Consider the following 22188-nt stretch of genomic DNA (forward strand, 5'->3'; position numbering starts at 1 on the left):
TGCTGGAGAGCCACATTCAGAGTCTGGTCCAGTCCCGGAAAGTATCCTGTCACAAGTGGGGCACTTTTGTGGTTCTTCTGTGGGAGGTTCTGGGTTTGAGGGGATGAGGAAGTGGCTCTGGTTATTTGCTTCTGTACCAGGTCGGGAGGGTAGTTACGGGATGCGGAAAGCTGTTGTCAGGTTGTTGGTGTAATGGTTCAGGGATTCCGGACTGGAGCAGATTCATTTGCCACGAAAACCTAGGCTGTAGGGAAGGGACCGTTTGATGTGGAATGGGTGGCAGCTGTCATAATGGAGGTACTGTTGCTTGTTGGTGGGTTTGATGTAGACGGACGTGTGAAGCTGGCCATTGGACAGATTGAGGTCAACGTCAAGGAAAGTGGCGTGGGATTTGGAGTAGGACCAGGTGAATCTGATGGAACCAAAGGAGTTGAGGTTGGAGAGGAAATTCTGGAGTTCTTCTTCACTGTGAGTCCAGATCATGAAGATGTCATCAATAAATCTGTACCAAACTTTGGGTTGGCAGGATTGGGTAACCAAGAAGGCTTCCTCTAGGCGACCCATGAATAGGTTGGCGTACGAGGGGGCCATCCTGGTACCCATGGCTGTTCCCTTTAATTGTTGGTATGTCTGGCCTTCAAAAGTGAAGAAGTTGTGGGTCAGGATGAAGCTGGCTAAGGTAATGAGGAAAGAGGTTTTAGGTAGAGTGGCAGGTGATCGGCGTGAAAGGAAATGCTCCGTCGCAGCGAGGCCCTGGATGTGCGTAATATTTGTGTATAAGGAAGTGGCATCAATGGTTACAAGGATGGTTTCCGGGGGTAACAGATTGGGTAAGGATTCCAGGCGTTCGAGAAAGTGGTTGGTGTCTTTGATGAAGGATGGGAGACTGCATGTAATGGGTTGAAGGTGTTGATCTACATAGGCAGAGATACGTTCTGTGGGGGCTTGCTAACCAGCTACAATGGGGCGGCCGGGATGACTGGGTTTCTGAATTTTAGGAAGAAGGTAGAAGGTACGGGTGCGGGGTGTCGGTGGGGTCAGGAGGTTGATGGAGTCAGGTGAAAGGTTTTGTAGGGGGCCTAAGGTTCTGAGGACTCCTTGAAGCTCCGCTTGGACATCAGGAATGGGATTACCTTGGCAAACTTTGTATGTGGTGTTTTCTGAAAGCTGACGCAGTCCCTCAGCCACATACTTCCGACGATCAAGTACCACGGTCGTGGAACCCTTGTCCGCCGGAAGAATGACGATGGATCGGTCAGCCTTCAGATCACGGACAGCCTGGGCTTCAGCAGTGGTGATGTTGGGAGTAGGATTTAGGTTTTTTAAGAAGGATTGAAATGCAAGGCTGGAAGTCAGAAATTCCTGGAAGGTTTGGAGAGGGTGATTTTGAGGAAGAGGAGGTGGGTCCCGCTGCGACAGAGGACGGAACTGTTCCAGGCAGGGTTCAATTTGGATAGTGTCCTGGGGAGTTGGATCATTAGGAGTACGATTAGGATCATTTTTCTTCGTGGCAAAGTGATATTTCCAGCAGAGAGTACGAGAGTAGGACAGTAAATCTCTGACGAGGGCTGTTTGGTTTAATCTGGGAGTGGGGCTGAAGGTGAGGCCTTTGGATAGGTCAGGGATTTTGGATTGGGAGAGAGGTTTGGAGGAAAGGTTAACTGCTGAATTAGGTTGTTGTGGTTCCAGATTGTGTTGATTGGAATTTTGAGGTTTTGGAGGGAGTGGAGCTGGAAGTGGGAGATTGAGTAGATGGGAGAGACTGGGTTTGTGTGCAATGAGAGGAGGTTGAGGTTTGCTGGAAAGGTTGTGAAGGGTGAGTGAGTTGCCCTTCCGGAGGTGGGAAACCAGGAGATTGGATAGTTTTTTGAGTTGGAGGGTGGCATGCTGTTCTAATTTGCGGTTGGCCTGTAGGAGGATGCTCTGAACAGCCGGTGTGGATGTGGGAGAGAAAAGATTAAGGACTTTTATTAAGGATAGGAGTTGACGGGTGTGTTCATTGGCTAAGTTGATGTGTAGGTGAAGGATTAGGTGGGTGAGGGCAATGGATTGTTCAGTTTGGAACTGGTATAGGGACTGATGGAAAGAAGGGTTGCAGCAAGAGATGGGAACTTTAAGTGTGAGGCCTTTGGGGGTAATGCCAAATGTTAGACAAGCCTTAAATTGTCGGACAAAGCCGTTAGATAGTGCTATTAAAGAAACAGCTGAAGATAAATTATTAGCAAGTAACCTTATAAATGGAGATGGAAGTGTTCGTTTAAATTCTGCGTGAAACCCTGCTCTCCCCCCTGTCAAAAAACAGAGGGACGGAGTTGATGCTATCTCACCTGCTGCTAATTAATTTTCACTATCGATAACTTCTGATGGCGGTCATTTTTGGTTGTGTGATGTTGCTAGTCCTTACAGACAGAGAGTGTGTGTGTGTGTGTGTGTGTGTGTGAGAGAGAGAGAGAGAGAGAGAGAGAGAGAGAGAGAGAGAGAGAGAGAGAAGTATATCTTCCCAGAATTGCTCTGCAAACCGAGGTTTTAAATTCCTTTTCATAGCACTTTCATGCTGCAGTTTTGTCTTGAAAATAACAGGGTGTCCTGTCAAAAGATCGGCAGTTGTCAGTAACGTCATCCAGCTGCATTTCTGTTAAGTTATTTGAACACTGTATAACTCAGGAGAAACTTGAGTCTCATAATGAACTGAATTATCATTATAATTTTCCAGCATCAATTACATATAAAAAAGGAACATTTATTTCATTATTGTTCATAGGTGATTTCATGTAGCCCATTAGCTGTCTCACTTTTTATATATTCTGGTGTAGACGGAAAATAAAATGCTTGCTGTGTTCGGCGTTAATTCACCCTGTTTTTTCACCCTTACAGATGCCACTATTGTAGGAGTATGTATGTGTGTGTCATTAATTATCACTAATTATTATTCTCTGTTTTTATTTGAAAAATTGTCACCATCCCCTAACTAATATAAGCTAGCATAAGACCTGAGACTGAATAATCATCAGTAATTTAATGAATGTTGACTTATTTTTGCATACAACTCCGATTGATTTGAACAGCTGATATAGACTTGATTTTTTTCAGTCGCTCATTTATTAGATAACTTAGTATTTAATGTTTATTCTTCACAAGTGATGATTTCAAAGAAAAACAGAGAATCTAATCATTTACTGATATGTGCATTTGTAAGGACACCAGACAGTATGAATACATCCAGGCTATAATACTTCATCTAAGTTTGGTTCCTAAACTGTAGTAATACCAGTAACAAACATATACAGCCATCTATTACAAACAAGAATTCACTCAAGTATATCCTAGAACTATATATGTGTGTGTTTTATAGACCTTGTATAGGAATTTGACAGTTTGGCTTGGAATAAGCTCACAGCTACAATGAGGGAAAAAAGAGGGGACTGGAAAACTAGATGACATACACTCATTATCACTAAAGCATCAGTGAGAGGAGCAAAGTACCAACTGCGAAAAGGTAAGCAGAAAATATGATTGACCAAAGGCCACCAGGTGACGAGGAGGTAAAACCTAAAGGAAGACGAATATGATGTTTGAGGTTAGCAGACAAATCGGTCCTTCTAGCAAGAAATGAAAAAGAATTACAGCACGTAGTGTATATCACTGAAGCTAAAGGAAAGATTTATGGAATCAACATCAATACAAAGAAACAGAAGTTTCTGAACTACAAGGAAATAAAAGGACAAAGATAATACAGACCAGAGAAATATTAGAATGCGTGCAATGCTTTACTTACCTAGGAAGAGGTATTTTATAAGAATAGGATAATTTTATGCAGCAATATGGACAAAGATTTGAAGAAAAGTAATAAAATATTTTCTGTACAGATTGTCCCGCTGTATGGTGCTGAAACATGGACACTGAGGAAGAAAGATGCAGAAAGAGTGACGGTTTCTGATACGTAGACACAATAAGAGGATGGAAAAAGTATTTTGGATGGACAAAGTGAAAAATGCTGAGGGACTAAGGAGAGTGGGAGAGCAAAGGCAATTACTTAATGTAAATAAAAAGAAGGAAAAGAAACTTGACGGGACGTATATTAAAAAAGAAGAGGGTCTTATAAAAATAGACTTAGATGTATATGCAGAACGGAAGATTGGGTGAGGAAGGAAGACTTTTCAGATCCTGAATGACGCAACAGTTGGCTGCATACACAGGATGTAGTGTAACATATCACTTTGGTGAAGTGATGTGTGCACAATATTTTTCAAACCAACAAATGATGATCAGCACAATAAAGAGTTTATATACATAATGAATTAGATAATCACTGTTTGGATGTATGTATGTTTTTTTATGCGCACGAATCATGAAATGGATGGACACAGTAGATCTGCAAGCCGGGATGGTGAGAAACAATATACCTCATTTGTGGTACCTGCTGACAGGTCAGTTTATTCGGCCCCTTAGGATCCTGTCTTGAGATATGGTGCACGCCTCAGAGGAAGAGTGGTCAACAGAATGCTTGTGGTGTTACAAGGGCAAGAGAAAACTTGTTATACACTCACTCAATTGGAATCCATCAAATAAGACAGATATTCTGTGGACTGAGTTCTTATAGTGTAATTCTGATGTTCCAAATATTGAAACAACTTTGTAAATAATAGTCACTGTACACAATAGTACAATTATGGTACATTGATTATCAGACACATAGTATATATTTCGAGAACAGGGTGTTAGATTTGTACTCTTAACAGAGAAACAAAGTTCAATTGAAGAAGTTGGCAAGTGTCTCAATATGTAACACTGTATCCCATTGCATAGCAAATACAACTACCATAATCAACTGCCTAAGAGATTACTTCGCTAATGTGAGCAAGCCAAATCGCTTGTTCTCCCATAATGGAACTCTTATTTAAAAGGAGTACTTTCAAAGAATTTTTAGCACGGAAAGATGTAATCCATGTCCTACTTCAAAGGACCACCCACAATCCAACGCCTCTGGAAGAATAACGAAAAAAATAGAGAGATCATGTGGTACGTATTGTTCTAACAAACAGACAACCTGGGCATAGATGATTCTGTAGTTTCACGTAATCTGTAGTGAATTACCTTACTTGTCAATGGGACTTTCCCCACTGGAAGTGTTGAATAAGAATTTCATAAGGAGAATAATTGAAAAAAAAAATTCTTGGCCTGGAACAAAAGAGGTAGCAGCCAATGATTTGCAAGAAAAGGTAGAGAGGAATTTAAATAAATACACACAATGTCGAATTCAAGATCATAATTTAAAAGTAAGTGTACCAAATTTTAAACTCCGTGACATGGTAGTAGTGACAGTCTTTCACCACAGTTCACAATTACAGAAGGAAATGAGAAAGTTTTGCCATAATTATGAAGGTGCATACAAAATTATTGACATTCCACATCTGACGACTGTTTTCTTAGTAGAGATTTGAGAAGAAAAAGGTCTCTATAATACAAATATGATAAAAGATATGTTTCATAAGAAAGACCCATTTACAACTAACATAGTTTTATATTAGGGTTGGGCAAACAATAGAAGTTAACAAACTTTAACCAGCAAATTGAATGCAGGACCTAGATGAGGTATTTCTTTTTCTAAGAGAAGCTGGATGTTCGTCCCATCACTTTGGATGGAGGGAATCAAGGAGGATATACCCTTACCTATGAAATGTAAGAATGACAGGCTAACATCCAGGAATGATTGTTGTGCCACACAATAGAGGGGCATTTACTCAAACATACAACAGGAGGGCTTTCAGAGTTACAGTAGTGAGTGAGTATGGAGAGAGGAGTTAAGAAGACAGATTAAAACCCAGATAAGAATATGGGCTGTGGTAGGGGTAGGTTACCCACAAGTCAACTGTAACTGGCCTTTCGTACCTGGACATGCGTGAACATTATCTAACATTTCAATTACAGCAGGATATGGGCACAGAATTTATTTTCCAGAAAGATGGTGCACTACCACATTATCATCATGAAGTTATTGCATATCTCTATGGGATTGTCCCAACTTGAATTGGACTTGGTGGAACCTGGCCATCAGTATCATTTGATTTAACCCCAATGAACTTCTGTGTATGGGTTTACATTTAAGACAGAGTGTTTATCCCTCCACTTCTTGGAAATGTCGACAAGATGCAACAACAGATAACATAAGCAGTTGCAACTATACATCAAGACTTCCTTCATAGGAATTGGCAAGAAAGTGATTACAGATGGGACATTTGTTTTGTTACACAAGGTATCTGCACTGAATATTTTTAAATAAACCTTGAAGATATACTACATTCAGTGCTGTATTAAACATTTCTGTGAATTATGTTACTTTCTCACAATTAAAGGTTCCTTTCACATTACTAAATTATAAACAACCTGTATATGTGAAGGTAGATTTGTAAATGCAATTAACAGGATATTGTACCCTAACCTGTATGTACATACGATGTGATGGAAACAATATGTGGCTCCAGAGAAAAGGGATGACCTATGCTGGTGAAAAAAAGGAGGACACATAAACAGGGACACTATCACTGTGGATAATTAAATGACTGTGTGGAGGTAATCTTTCTGTGGAAAGAGGTGTTGACCATTACTACATAAGTTGGTACCTTTATAGTTTTGAGGTTCCACCAAAATAGCAAAGCAGATGAATTTACCCGAGTTTGTTAATCTGTTCCATATGCTAATTTAAAGACGACATAATAAAGAGACAAGCATCTGAGTCTTGTATGCTACTGGCCAGGTTTGGAAAGATAGGTAACTGATTGCGGAATGTTCCACAACACATACTTGGTCCCTGTTCAAAACATGTAACTCCCCTTGTTTGGTGGCAGTTTATGAATGCTGAAGATGTTTAATGAGGAAACTGGCCTCATAATAATGAATGTGGTGTTCTCTGTAACAACTATATATTTTTTGAGACATTTAGTAATACAGTTGGGTTTATAAAAATTTTCTATGGGACATTTTGGATAATTTAGTACATGAAATTTGTTAAATTTGAATGTGATATAACACATGTCCAGTGAGTTCCAAAAGTTTTGTAAGTATGGCTATAAAAGCCTGAATTCTGGAATAAATATACTCAATTAGATGAAATATGGATGATTAAACTAAATGGCTACTAGACTGTAGGTCCTAGGAATGAGTGGTGCATGAAAGAAAACAAAGATATATAGTAAAACTGCTTAATGATCCATATGGACAATAAATATTTGTTATCGGAGGTCCAATATCCATTGTAACTAAGTGAGTACCTCGTAGAAACCTTAAAAAACTTAATCAAAGTGAAGCTGATGCAGTTCATGTCTTGACTGATAGTCTACAATTCACCGTGGAGCATTCCACATGTAATAAACATGAATAAGTATACTGTATTTATTACAAAACGAGATACAAGCACAGCTGTGATTGTATATCAAATAGTTACAAGATATTAATACTTGTAGTGAAAAGGTTAAAACTAGTTTTGAACTTTGAATATTTATGGTTTGGTTAACGTTTCACATTAGTGACGACATCATTTGCCTAAGATGAGGAATCTATAGTGTAACATATCCCTCTGGTGAAGTGATATGTTCTAGGAGTTTTTTGAATGACAAATGACGTACATTTTTGTAATGAATTAGATAATCTGCTGTTCAGGTGTGTTTCATTTACACGTACATACCATGTCAGGTCCTGCCTTACACATACAACGTGAGCCATAAGAGAAGAGATGCTGGGACAATGCCTATGATACCACGCAGAGAAGAGAAAACTTGTTAAACATTCACTCAATTGGAATCTGTTAAATAAGACAGATCATTTTCAATGTAATTGTGATGTTCCAAATGTTGAAACAACTTCATAATTAATGGTCACTATTCACAAGAGTACAATATATGACACATTATCAGAAGTATGATATTTGTTTTGAGAACTAGAAAGATTTATACTCTTAACTTCCAGCAGTAACTGCAGCACTTCGATAAACAAAGTTCAATCAGAAGATGTCAGTGAGTGTACTGAACTAATCAGGTGAGCAAGATTGAATAATAGGAAGTCTTAGATCCTGATCAGACCATACTTCACCACATGATATCACGGTAAAGAACCATCGCAGCATTGCAAGTAACATACTAAGAAGGAAGCACTGGATCACATGAAATAGAAACATGAAAGATATGCTAACTTAGTAAAAATCTGATAATGATGGCTGACTGGTCATGCAATTATGTGATGATCATAAGGTATTTAGTCATAAACGGAAGTATGTGCTTACAGGAAAATATGTATGACCTTAATGTAGTGCAGTAATGTGTATGATATAAATTAAAAGAAATTGATGCTGTTAGAAATTAAAGCAACACTTAAATGTAATAGTATGAAATCCAATAACATATACTGTCATACAAAAACCAAGTTTATTATGTACTCACAATTTTTCAATTTGTAAAGCCCTCTCAGTTTTCATTCGTACACGCAGTTCCTGTGCTTCAGCTCTAGATTGCTGCAGTGATTTTTCTCCGCTCACTTGTTGTCTTTCAAGTTCAGAAAGACGCATCTGTTGATACTGCAGATCACCTTCACATAAAAACATTCCATATTAATGAAATGTTAGGATGGAGTGCAGAACTATGACAGGATTGTTTGGTCCATACATATTATATCATTTAGTTACAGCTAGAGTGGCTCTTTCAATGAAATCCTGCTCAGAATGATTAAAGAGAAATGTGTGGTCTTCTCCTACAGTTAATCCTTTATATACACCAAGCACTTGCACTGTATGAGAACTGTCTTTTTCCCTGTGAAAGTATGATGCCAGAGCAATGCCATGGAAGAATCAAACTCCTCAGAGTGTTCAGTAGAAAATGTGATTGTTCACAGCTCCTGAGTAAAAGGAAATTTGAATGATTACTTTGGTGACCTTTCAAGAAACTTCATGACATGTCTGTCATGGAATTTGAAGTAAAGTTATAGAATCATTAGCCTAATGGACTGTTGGAAGTCACTGAGTATACATCTCAATATTTGGTAATGGCAGTCTGGAGCATTTGACGTAATAAATTTTTAAAAATGAATATGATAATGGGAAGTCCTATGAGGAATACAAATAAGTAAGGAATAAAGACAGTCAATCATTGTGTAGACAAAGATTTGAGGGGTCAACAAGTGCATAAACAAAATTCAAATTGTTGTTGAGCTTTCAGACAATGTTCCTCAGACCTACCTAACAAAAACACACTACACAGCTATTTTGTCCCAGTGTTGTAGTCTGAAAGGAGTTAAGAAGAAATTAATATGGTGTACTTACATTAACTCCATTTGAACTGTAACAAATTCCATGTTAGAATATATAAGGAAGTATACTACAATTTATGCATTACTATTTATTTGAGTGTGATGACATGACTGCAAATTTACAAGGCTTTCATAAGTACGCAGAATAATTTGAAATTGTATCCTGCAACTTTTGATCTGGTCTACATTATGAGGAGACGGTACAGTATCAATGGTTACGTTCTGGGTATTCATCCAAGGTGTAGTTTCCATTTTATTCACAATATTTCAACGACCAACTCTGTCTTCTTCTCCAAGTGCTGCAAGTTTTGCTGATATGCATACTCATCGCCTGGACTCCAACCAGAATGTGAACTATTGTTGATCTTGTGCCGCAATTTATAGCCGAGTTCAACTCCCAAAGCCTCCACCACCTTTGATACTCCTTGGTTTTCAATGGCCACACTATTATTCTTCGAAACGCAAATTCTCTCAGTGTTTCCCAGCTGTGATGGACATGAAGGCTGATGAGATCTTAACAAACTGAGTACCAGGTCCCAAGCCTTGTTTAAACTAAAACCTCTGCCCCTGTTTATATGTTTCCTGACTTAGTTACTTTGATAAGACTTCATAATTACGCTGTCCTAGAAAAGTGATGCTTGCACCAGGATACCTGTCTCATCATATTTCGTTTCATGATTATATCTGAGGCAATACTCAATGTCACCTGATACGCTTGATTGTTTTAGATGAGTGTGTCACTGATGCTTCTAGCATCTCTCCTCAGCTGTTCTAATAGTACACCCCACATAAGACATGTCTCACCCAACTTTTGGAGGTCTAGATCATCTTTAACACTACAGAGCAAATAATGTGTGTGTCATGGAATTATTGGCGTAAGCTTTGAAAATCAAAAGAGCATCAGAGGTGTAGTGGGTGTTGGGAGTAAAACTCTGCTACAAACAGTGGCACAAGATAAACACTAGTTCACATTCTGGTTAGACTCCAGGATGCGAGCACACTAACCACAAAACTCACAGCACCTGAAGTTGACTGGGTCTGTCCTCGAAATATTGTGCACAAAATGGAAACCATCATTAATCAATCACACCAAGAAAACCTGAGAGATCACTGGTACAGTATTCTTTGGACTTTTAAAGGTTTGATTGCAGATTACATCAGGTATTAAAACTAAATGATGAAAAAAATTAAAAGAAAACACTCATACATACAGGCCTTGGATAAAATACACTGGTTTTGTTGAGATCCTTTCCTTGTGTTACAGGGGTGCGATAACAGCATTGTCAAGAACAAAAACAACAGAATTGTACTCAACAAATGGAAACCACTCAAATATCCAGAATAAAATAACTAATTAACTAACATTAAATAAGAAAGTAATGAGATTTAAAAGTGATTGTACGCTAAAGCTGAATAAGCAGCAGTAACGGGATGCCAGATCGGTTGAAGTATGACAGTACTAAAAAAAAGCAAAATATTGCAGGGTGAGTGTATGCTTTGAACCAGACCTGTTTGTCAAGAGATTCAATTAAAGTCATTTGGAATCTGTGCAGATTATAACAGGGTCAATTGATGAGATGGATTACATGTAGCAGATTGGTGGCCTTTTCTCAAGAATTACAACTACTGACACCAGAAACCAAGGTTTTAACATCAATACCACACAGCACCAACAGTGCACAATAGCAGAGTTACAAGTACTATCAGGTGCACAGACATAACACTAACAGACAGCCATAGCACTAACAAGATACAAGTCAGCACATTTTGTGCAATGTGCTTGGGGTTAGGCATTACACACATGCAAGATATTTTGAGTACTTAGCATCTGGTGTAAGACGAGAAAATAGAGCAGCTGCACAGAGCAATCAAACAGGGGTCAATAATAATGTACAGAGAGTACTAGTTGATGATTAAAAATTATTTAAGAATAAAGGAGATGATTCACCAAAAGGCAAGGAGCTGCATCATTGATAGGTACACAAACAAAAGGTACAGAGCTTGGATAGCTTTTGGGATGAAGTTCCTTTTTCAAGCTTGTAGGAAACACACACACACACACACACACACACACACACACACACACACACACACACACATTCACACACCTGTCTCCCTACATTATGCTCAGTCCACTGCCAGCTCTACACACACACACACACACACACACACACACACACACACACACACACACACACGCGCGCGCGCGCGCGCACTATTTGGCGGTGGGGGGGGGGGGGGGGGGCAGCAAGTTACCCTAGGTTTAGACCAGGAAGGTTACAGGAGCAAAGGATATTCTGTATGGATAGCTCCCATCTGCACAGCTCAGAGAAGCAGGTGGTGGTGGGGAGGACCCAGATATGCATGGGCTGTGAAGCAGCCATTAAAATCTTGCATGCTGTGCTCTGCTGCACGTTGTACCACTGGGTGGTCCAGTTTCTGGCACAGCCATATTGACGGTAGTTGTCATGAAGCATGTGCAGGAACTAATAACAGGGCAGTGTGTGACACCATGCAACAAGTTAATTTCCCAGTGACCAACAGGTAAGGATTACCAAGACTATAGCAGTGTTCCAACAAAGTCTTGGGTCAGTAGAAGAAGACAAAATAAAAGAAAGTCACACCATATGGAGGTAACATTAGAATGACGCATGTCAGTCACACGAGCAAGGTGTCATTCGACAGCTTCACAGAAGAATGGTCAAATGACATTATCATATAAATGGTGCTTGAACTGATTAATTACATGTCAAAATCTACTAAATTATGGTAACCAATTAATTATGTCCATGGTTATGTTTCTTTTTATTTATTTAATTCACAACTGTGGTATGGCTTTTATGTTAATTAATTTCACATAAAATATTACAACATTCTTATGTTGTTAAGATCACTTCTACCCCTGTCAGAAACCACATCTTGGAATAATTGACACTAAATCAAGTCTTCCACTAAAAGTTAAGAATAACTACTTGTAAGTCAGCTTTAATCTTTGGCAATTGTCTTGGTGAGTGAGAAAACACAGAATCCGTGTTGGTTTGTGTTGTGAGTAAAACGTAGACATAAAGATGGATAATTTTCAGTCATTTAAGCTTCTGATACAAAGAAAAATTTCATATGTGAGTTATAGGAACTATAACTTCTCATATGTAATTGGTTTTGGGATTAAGCAATATTTTGGCAGTCAGTATTGGTGACAGCTGAGACTGCTTAAGCGATGGACTCTTAGAAGAGTTTTTCACAGCAAACTTTTGTGTGTGATCTAGAGCTGCACAGTCAATGGATGCTTTACTTTTGAGGGTAGTTTCTATTACTCTCTGTAATAAGAGTGACATCGGAGCAATAAATAGGTTTAAGTAAAAATATATTTCTGAAGCTTCAACTAATTAATTTCATCAAAAAATTCAACCCAGAAGTTTAACTTTATTTGATATGTGTATTTATAATACAATATCATGTGACAAACGGTAACACTCTAGAGACTTAAATTTGTCAAACATCATTGTCAACATTTTAAGAGCAGTTAGAAATTACATTAAATCAAAGCAACATCCTTTTTGTGGTGGAAGGGACAGTTGAAATACTATGATCATTTTTAGGTAGCCTTACTCTCCTTTTCTAACAGCCCATGAAGAGAATCCAGGGTGGAATGTAACAATATTATGAAAATGATAGTTGCTACTCACCACATAGCAGAGATGCTGAGTCAAATATTGTGCCTATCTGCAACTCAGCATCTCCACTATATGGTGAGTAGCAACTATCCTTTTCATAATACTGTAACTGCCCATGAAGAGATGTTGCCCAGCCACAATTAACATAAAATGAAATAGTATACTGCAATCAACAGTTGCAATTGTACGTGGTGAGCAAGCAGACAGAGTGGAAAGGTTTTTTGAAAGGATTAGTTCACAGTTGAACTACTGCTGGACCTGGGATGGTACAGTACTGAATGTCTCTAGATACTGCACCTAATGGCACTCAGTCCGCATTAACAGTTTTCCCACACCAGGTACTTTGGATTAGATTAGTTTTTCGTTCCATAGATCCGTGCTGAGGAGATCTTCGTGGATGTGGAACATGTCAATTTATTTTTTTTTAAGCTGAAATAACAATACTAATAGTATGAATATATACATCATTTGTTTCTATTAAAAAACTCGTCAATGGAGTAGGAGTTGGCCACTAGTAAGTCTTTCAGGCTCCTTTTAAACTGATCTTTATTTGTAACTAAATTTATTATGTTTACTGGCAAATTATTGAAGATGTGTGTTCCTGAGTAGTGGACCCCTTTTTGAACTAAAGTAAGTGCTTTTAAGTCCTTGTGCAGATCATTTTTGTTCCTGGTATTGTATGTATGAACTGAGCTGTTTGTTGGAAAAAGAGATATATTATTTAAGACAAATTTCATTAATGAGTAAATATACTGAGAGGCAGTAGTTAGTATACCCAGTTCTTTGAAGAGGTTTCTACAGGACGTCCGTAAATTTACTCCACAAATAATACGTATTACACGCTTTTGGACTCTGAAAACTTTTGCTTGACTTGAAGAGTTACCCCAAAATATTATACCATATGACATTATGGAATGAAAGTAGGCAAAGTATGCAAGCTTTTTCATTTTTATGTCGCCTATGTCTGCTAACACTCGAATTGCAAGTACAGATTTGTTAAGGCGTTTCTGCAGTTTTGTGGTGTGCTCTTCCCAACTGAATTTATTATCAAGGTACTGCTGACATGAGGTGCTATTACAAAGCGTTGCTGACAGAGGGATGCTTCCTAAGTACCCTCTCTGCCAGCCAATCAGAGGACTTGGGAATGGCCACGCGAGTGATGCAGAGTATGTTGGTGATAGAGCACTGGTACCATTGGGTCACTCTCTTGCCCACCAGCTCTCATCCTGACCCGACATGTTCTACTTCTCTTTCTGGCCAATGAGGACCTCAGTCTGTCTGCAGCAGCCTCCTGCCACACAGCTATTTTTATTTTCCTGTATCCCTTAATAGTAGGAGATAAGAAACAAACTCTAGGAGATAAGAAAAAAACTCAAGTCAGTGACCTAAACACTTCGTATCTTGACTCTTCAACTAATTTACTGATCCTCCCAGATGCCCAAAGCCCGCCATAGTCCTAATCTCAGTATATCCATGTACAACTAGTGCCAGAAGTGGGATTAGAATTCATGTTCAGCCCATATTATTGGCACAGTCCTTTGTAGATAGTTGCTGCACATTAATTCCATGGGAGAGATCTGGCTGCACACTATTAGCCCATAGCTTGGTTACACTGGACTCGGATATGTAACAGCCTGAATTCCTTTGGCATTCAGATGCGCCTACATAACTCCACACCACTTGAGAACACGTCAGTTGTACCACTGTATTCAGCTATGCATGGCCCTTTTCACTGCATGAGCACTTTCTATAGGCCACCTTGCTGCCATGCTGCCTTCACACCAATGTGACTGCCAGATGATGTGTTTCTGATCCTCTTCTTATGTGTTTGGAGCTGAGTCGAAACATTCACATTCGTCACTGTTAATTTTCTTCTTTAGGTTGTGCAAAGCAGTATGTCCGTAGAACCATGCAGAGCCCTGGAAAGACTTGAACTCCTCTCTTTTGGAGGTGTTATTGGTGGAAGAAAAAACAATATCTAATCTAATTACAAAACGATGTTAACATTTCATCATTGACTGACTTGTATTTGTTTCAATGGGTGTACAGTTCACAATTATCTTATAAATTAAAGCGGATACAATTTACTTCAAACAGAACATCAGCTTTGAAGGCTCAATGAAAAGTAGTTTGTAAGTAAGTAATTTCATTTTAGAGTTTCCTTTGTTCGTTGCTGTTTACATTGCTGGAGAGGATGTTTGCTCCTTGAGTCAAGAAACAGCCAAGACATGACTTGAAAGCATAAAAGGCCTTGCCCACAGCAGGTAAAGACGTTTACTCGCTGTCACCCCGTGCTGATTACTCGAACTACACATCTCTCCGTTCAACTCTGGACAAATGTGAAACAAAACGACTGCCAGTTATGTTTCGCAACTTATTCTCTGCCTAATTCTACTTTACTATTTTGTCACAGTCACCTTTCCTTGTAATAAATAGGAAGTAGGAAATGTCATTTGCCTAAACAGCATGTAACACCACAGATTCGCCCCACTTAAAGGAAAGATGTCGGGACAACTCTTTACTCTGCTAGTCAGTAATGAATTCTCATAATATTAAACTATAAAAAACACAATTATTTCATGATAACTGACCTTTTGTTAAGGAGAAAATCCTCCACTTTTTAATAACAGGGCACAAGTCTTGCATAGTCACATCCATTTCCAGTTTTCAACATTATTTTTAATATCATCCTTTCAGTTTTAACTATTTAAGAAAATGATATGTCTTTTATTTGTTTTCAGGCAGACTCTGTTATGCAGTGTTATGAGTATTTGTCTTCCATACTTCCACATTCTGTTTATATAATTCAGTAAACTGTTATGTAATGATCAATATTTCTACAGAGATAGATGTATCATTTTAATATGTGAGTTTGAACATACTTTCCAACACTTTCTTATGTTTTTGCTATGTGATGAGTAGCCCAATAGGTATATTTCCATTACATGATCTCTAGAGCAAATCTCAGTACACGTCAGTACATGCTCTTGTGAACTTCTGTGAAATGTCTCTGCTCCCAATTATCCTTCGCACTGTCTATCCAAACATATTCAAAACCATCCACTGTCTCAGCTATCAAGTAAATCTATTCAACTTTATAACCAATTTGGAGAAAACTTCCATATTGTGACCATCAATCACTATACAACTCCATACTTAATAACTCTACTTACACTCATTCTAGGGACAGACACTGTGTCAAACCTCAATACCACTACAGAAGTGGGTGTCCCTCTTTTCCCCCTCACACACAAAAAAATATGCTACAGGTCATTCCTCCAATGAATTCATCTGATCAAGGTACAGACCATTCCTCCCACAGATTCTCCTGACCAAGGCATAGGCCATTACTCCCAGGGATTCACCTATCCTTTTCTTCTCCTACACCTATTTTGCGATTTTGGGTGTGTATCATCGTAACTTAATCAGTAAACACAGCTAATAACCCTTTTCTACAATCTTTTCTCAATTTAGATGAAAAGTTTCTCCATAATTAGTTTACACTGACCCTACCTGATTACTCTCTACCTCTGCATTTGAACTCTTTGTTTAACATTTCTTTTTCTTTTTTTACTTGTTACTTTTGTTTATAATGAGTATGACACCACATACATGTAGTTCTCACACTTATGTATGTTCTAACTCCCATTCCGCATGACATTCTGCTGAAAATAAGTTAGCACACCATCTTGTTAGACTGTTGACTCTTTAGCATATTATCTCTTGCTCTTTACACATGTTAGCATGTCATCAATTTTTCTAGCCTTCTACATCCTCCATCAACTCTCCTCCACTACATCACACGATGTGCCAAACATGTGTCACTTAATGGCCACTCCAAAAAATTATGTTAGTCTATTGTCATCATCGTATGTGAAATACCCTCCAGTGCAATTCTACAGTTGTAGGTTGTAACATCAATCATGTGGACTAAAAAGAGAAGGGGAACTTTTTCATGTGTTTACAGAGGGAGGACAGATTTGGTACTGCTAAGGGAGAAGTAAGAAAAGGAAACAAAGAGACACGTATGTTAGGATCAAAGAAGAAAAGAAGTACTACCCCTTAGATAAGATTCCCTTACCACGGACCCTATCTGCTAAGTTACTTCATCACGACGTCAGAGGAAGAAGGTGTTTGGCATTTCCTACACATTGGCTTTGCCACGGTTTCGCCATTGCAGAATATCCAAACATTCACTGTAATGAACCCCTACGAAATGCAGTAGTAAGCGAAGTACTTTCAAGTAAGTCATCGTCAAATTCTCACAATAAACATTAAAGTCAGTTTCATCTGTCACACTCTACCATGACTAACCTCCCCTAAGAAAATGAAATATAAACCCAGCCATACTATCCTTCTTCATTCAGTTTTATAACATATGTAAAACAAATAACATTTTACTCATAATTCGTAAATAATCATTTTACTAAATTTGTAATTTAGTGAAAGCACATTGTCATTGCTATTTCACTTTTCTATATATTTTGTAGTACTATATATTCTTCCAACTCCTAATGCTATCATATGAGAATAAAACTAAAATTGTTCTTATACTTAGTTTCTCCTGTATCACATGTACATGGTAACATGTAATTAAATAAAAGACGTGGAAATATTAACTGTCCTATATTCATGATAAATTTAATCTACGTACAGTTAAGTTTACAGATTAATAGATTTCTATTATCTAAATGTAGCGGTTCAATAGTCACAAAAAAGTGCTAGTAAGACACTACATTTCCAGCTGTTGTAGACACAACAGGGGCCTACCTGACAATTCTCAAGTCGAGCATAGTCCCCTTATATTTTTTTACAGTTACTTTTACAGAAAAGGGGTAGTAGAAGATATTACTTTATTGAAGAAGAAAGAAACGGTCTCCAGGAAAACTAAAAAGAGAAATATGGTAAGTAATTTAACTGGGGCAGTCGGTGGTTGTCAAGCCACCAAAGTCACAAAGGATGTACACTACCCCGTGGCCTTGAATCCTGTAAGCATGTCAGTATTGTACCATCCTTTATTTTGTCCTGTATCAGGGTTTACTAACTGATGTGGTATGTCTTCAACTTTGAATGGTCCCTTGCAAGGAGGGAAAAATTTGTCTCCTCCTTTACGTTTAAGCTACGACAAAAATCACACACTAATGCCCGACTGTCTATTTGAAAACTAGGTATAATAGTTTTATCATTAAAGGTCTTGATTCTTTGCTGTGCCTGTATATATAGATTCTTCTGCACCCTCTCTTGCAATTTTACCAAGTCAATCTGGTGGTGATAATGGTCAGGTACACATTTTCAATAAGGGTTGTCCTATAAATGATTTATTCATAATCTCTACCAGAGCTCCTGAAATTCTGAACTACTTGTCCCATTTAGTATGTTTCATTGCCCAGTAGGTACTACACAATCGTCCTAATTCCTTTTGTTGGTGCAACATCTTCCTTAGAATTAGAGCTACTTTCTCTTGTAATGTATGACTTGCAAATTCCAGTACATTTCTCCAAATTAGATAAAGGCTTCAGTGTTATACTTATTTCCCCAAATTCTTTGCATTTTTCTAATGCCAATCACTATCTTTTGTCTCAGAAATTTGATCCTTAACCTGTTTAATTTTGCATAAGTTTTTTCACAATATATGTGTAAATATTATTTGTCCTTTTCATACCTATCCCTCCATGTGAATATAATTAAATGGAAAAATTAATTATTGCTAGAATTCAAGTTCTTCATTTGCCATCTGCCATTCTTTTTGTCATAATGGTGCACTGGCACCCATTATGTGAATTAATCACATGATTTTTTGGGATTCACACAAGAGATAACAAGAAAAAGTACTTTAAACCTTTTTCTATCAGGAAAAGAATATATATAAAAACAAAGATGATGTGACTTACCAAACGAAACTGCTGGCATGCTGATAGATACACAAACATACACACAAAATTCAAGCTTTCGCAACCAACATTTGCTTCATCAGGAAAGAGGGAAGGAGAGGGAAAGACGAAAGGATGTGGGTTTTAAGGGAGAGGGTAAGGAATCACTCCAATCCCGGGAGCGGAAAGACTTACCTTAGGGGGAAAAAAGGACAGGTATACACTCGCGCACACACACACATATCCATCAGCACATACACAGACACAAGCAGACAACCATACGAAAGCGCTGGCAGGTCGACAGACAGACAAACACAAACATACACACCAAATTCAAGCTTTCGCAACCAACGGTCGCTTCATCAGGAAAGAGAGAAGGAGAGGGAAAGACGAAAGGATGTGGGTTTTACCTTAGGGGGAAAAAAGGGCAGGTATACACTCGCACACACACACATATCCATCCGCATATATATATATATATATATATATATATATATATATATATATATATATATATATATATATATATATATATAAAGGCAAAGAGTTTGGGCAGAGATGTCAGTCGAGGTGGAAGTACAGAGGCAAAGATGTTGTTGAAAGACAGGTGAAGTATGAGCGGCGCCAACTTGAAATTAGCGGAGGTTGAGGCCTGGCGGATAACGAGAAGAGAGGATATACTGAAGGGCAAGTTCCCATCTCCGGAGTTCTGACACGTTGGTGTTAGTGGGAAGTAGCCAGATAACCCGGACGGTGTAACACTGTGCCAAGATGTGCCGGCCATGCACCAAGGCATGTTTAGCCACAGGGTGATCCTCATTACCAACAAACACTGTCTGCCTGTGTCCATTCATGCGAAAGGACAGTTTGTTGCTGTCCCATGCACCCTCCCACCACCACCTACTCCAGTCCTGTAACCCGGAAGGTGTACACGATCAAAGGCAGAGCCACGTGTGAAAGCACCCACGTGATTTACCAACTGACCTGCCTACACTGTGAAGCTTTCTATGTGGGAATGACCAGCAACAAACTGTCCATTCGAAAGCGCTGGCAGGTCAATAGACACACAAACAAACACAAATATACACACAAAATTCTAGCTTTCGCAACCAACGGTTGCTTCGTCAGGAAAGAGGGAAGGAGAGGGAAAGACGAAAGGATGTGGGTTTTCATTAAATACACACAACAGACCCAAAGATAATAAATAATAATACGAGGCTCAGGATTGCTTATAAGTAAATTGCTGACTGGTAAAAATCTTTTTTTCACTGCCACAGACAATGTTTAGCAAAGAGTGTACATAACACTGAGAATAGTAGTGCAGCTACATAAGTGATTATATCTTGTCTCTCTCTGCAACAATATTTATTTATTAGGCATTAACTACTATAGTTTTAAACAAGCTGTAGTGCCTCGAGAATTTCAACGCAAATTCTAGAGACCTTCGGCTTTCCACCATCTCGAACACCCAATATTTTACGTACGAGAGAGAGAGACGGGACAGTGTCTACCTCGTGTCGGTTTCCTGTGTGCACAGGGCGGACGTGTATCAAGAGAATGCTACAATGTGGGCGGTTGATCGACGCAGGCAACTGGTTGCTGCACTCGCCACAGAAGCTACATGCCCAGCACAAGGAGCAAGCGCGCCTTACTCCGTGACGGTGCTGCATAAGTCATTATTGTGAAAAGTTGAATTATGTTATAAGAAAAGAAAAAGACCCTTACTTACTTACTGACTCTCTAGAGATGCTGATGGTGGACTTGCGAGAACTCTTGAGAGATTTCTGGAACTGTATTTATTCTAAAAGTACTTAATAGTTTCTGTAGCTTATGAAATATGATTCATTTGAAAACTGTTATGTGGAGTTCTGTTTGTGGAAGAGAAAATACAGTAGGATTGATTTAAAAGTATCTTGAGTGTACGGAATCATTTTAAGAGTAGAGAAAATTCCTCCAAACAGCATCATATCTTCAGAGAAGAAGTTGGGGAGATCGATGCAGCGAGCTACCCTGAAATGATCGGCAAAGCACCTCCAAGTCAATCCAATGATGAACGGGACGTGTGAGTCTTGCACACCAGCACCACACTGCTTCCTCTAGTCGCCAGAAACCGCCAGAAAACCATGTGTATTTTTGAGCTATCCATGTGTGCTGACAATATAAGTAAATCGTCACAACCCAACCTAGTACCTTTAGTCAGAATTATTTGCCTATGTAGCAACACCAAGTGTGCAAAATATACGTGACATCATGACTTATAAATATTTTCATCCACAATTCCAAACATAAGAAACCAATACCTCGTATACATCTACATACGTACACTGCAAGCCACCGTATGGTGCGTGGCAGAGGGTACCTTATACCAAAACTAGTCTTTTCCTTTCCCATTCCACTTGCAGATAGAGCAAGGGAAAAACAACTGTCTATGTGCCTCTGCATGAGCCCTAATTTCTCATATTTTATCTTCATGGTCCCTACACGAAACATATGATGTGGCAATAGGCTTGTTTCGCAGTCAGCTTCAAATGCAGGTTCTCTGAACTTTCTCAGTAGCATTCTTCAAAATGGATGTCTTCTTCTCTCCAGGGATTCCCACTTAGGCTCCCGAAGCATACCCATAACACTTACATGCTGACTGAACCTATTGACAACAAATCTAGCACCTCACCTCTGAATTGCTTCCGTGTTTTCTTTCAATCCAACTTGGTGCAGATCCCAAGCACTTGAGCAGTGCTCAAGAATAGGTCACACTAGTGTCCTATATGCTGTCTCCTTTACAGATGACCTACACTTTCCTACAATTCTCCCAATCTACCAAAGTCGACCATTCGCCTTCCGCAACACAATCCTCACATGATCGTTCCATTTCATATCACTTTGCAACGTTATGCCCAGCTGTTTCAATGATGTGACTGTGTCAAGCAGGTCACTACTAATGCTGTATCCGAACATTATGGCCTTGTTTTTTTCTACTTATCTGTATTAACTTACATTTTACTGCATTAAGAGCCAGCTGCCATTCATTACACCAACTTGAAATTTTGTTTACATCATCTTGTATCAACCTACAGTCACTTATCTTTAGCACCTTCCTGTTCACCACAGCATCAACTGTGAACAACCGCAGATTGCTGCCTACCCTATCTGCCAGATTATTTATGTATACAGAAAACAGCAACAATCCTATCCCTGGGACACTCTCAATGTTACCTCTGTCTCCAATGAACACTCGCCGTCGAGGACAACATACTGGGTTCTATTACTTAAGAAGTCTTCAAGCTAGTCATATACCTAGGAGCCTACTCCATATGCACACACCTTCATTAACAGTCTGCAGGGGGTACCGT

General features: G+C 38.8%; 1 protein-coding gene across 4 annotated transcripts in view; it reads right to left on the reverse strand.

The window, feature by feature from the left end:
• Positions 1-22188, reverse strand: part of LOC126235980 (uncharacterized) — a 159625-nt gene that overhangs the window by 89586 nt on the left and 47851 nt on the right. For all 4 annotated transcript variants that reach the window (XR_007544855.1, XR_007544854.1, XR_007544856.1 and 1 more), the window contains exon 4: positions 8433-8577. Coding sequence is in view for 1 of the 4 variants with exons in the window: in XM_049944959.1 (XP_049800916.1) it covers positions 8433-8577 (145 nt within the window). In the remaining 3 variants the exon portion in view is untranslated. The remainder of the gene's footprint in view (positions 1-8432; positions 8578-22188) is intronic.

The sequence above is a fragment of the Schistocerca nitens genome, chromosome 2, assembly GCF_023898315.1.
Source record: "Schistocerca nitens isolate TAMUIC-IGC-003100 chromosome 2, iqSchNite1.1, whole genome shotgun sequence".
In the NCBI taxonomy this organism is placed as follows: domain Eukaryota; kingdom Metazoa; phylum Arthropoda; class Insecta; order Orthoptera; family Acrididae; genus Schistocerca; species Schistocerca nitens.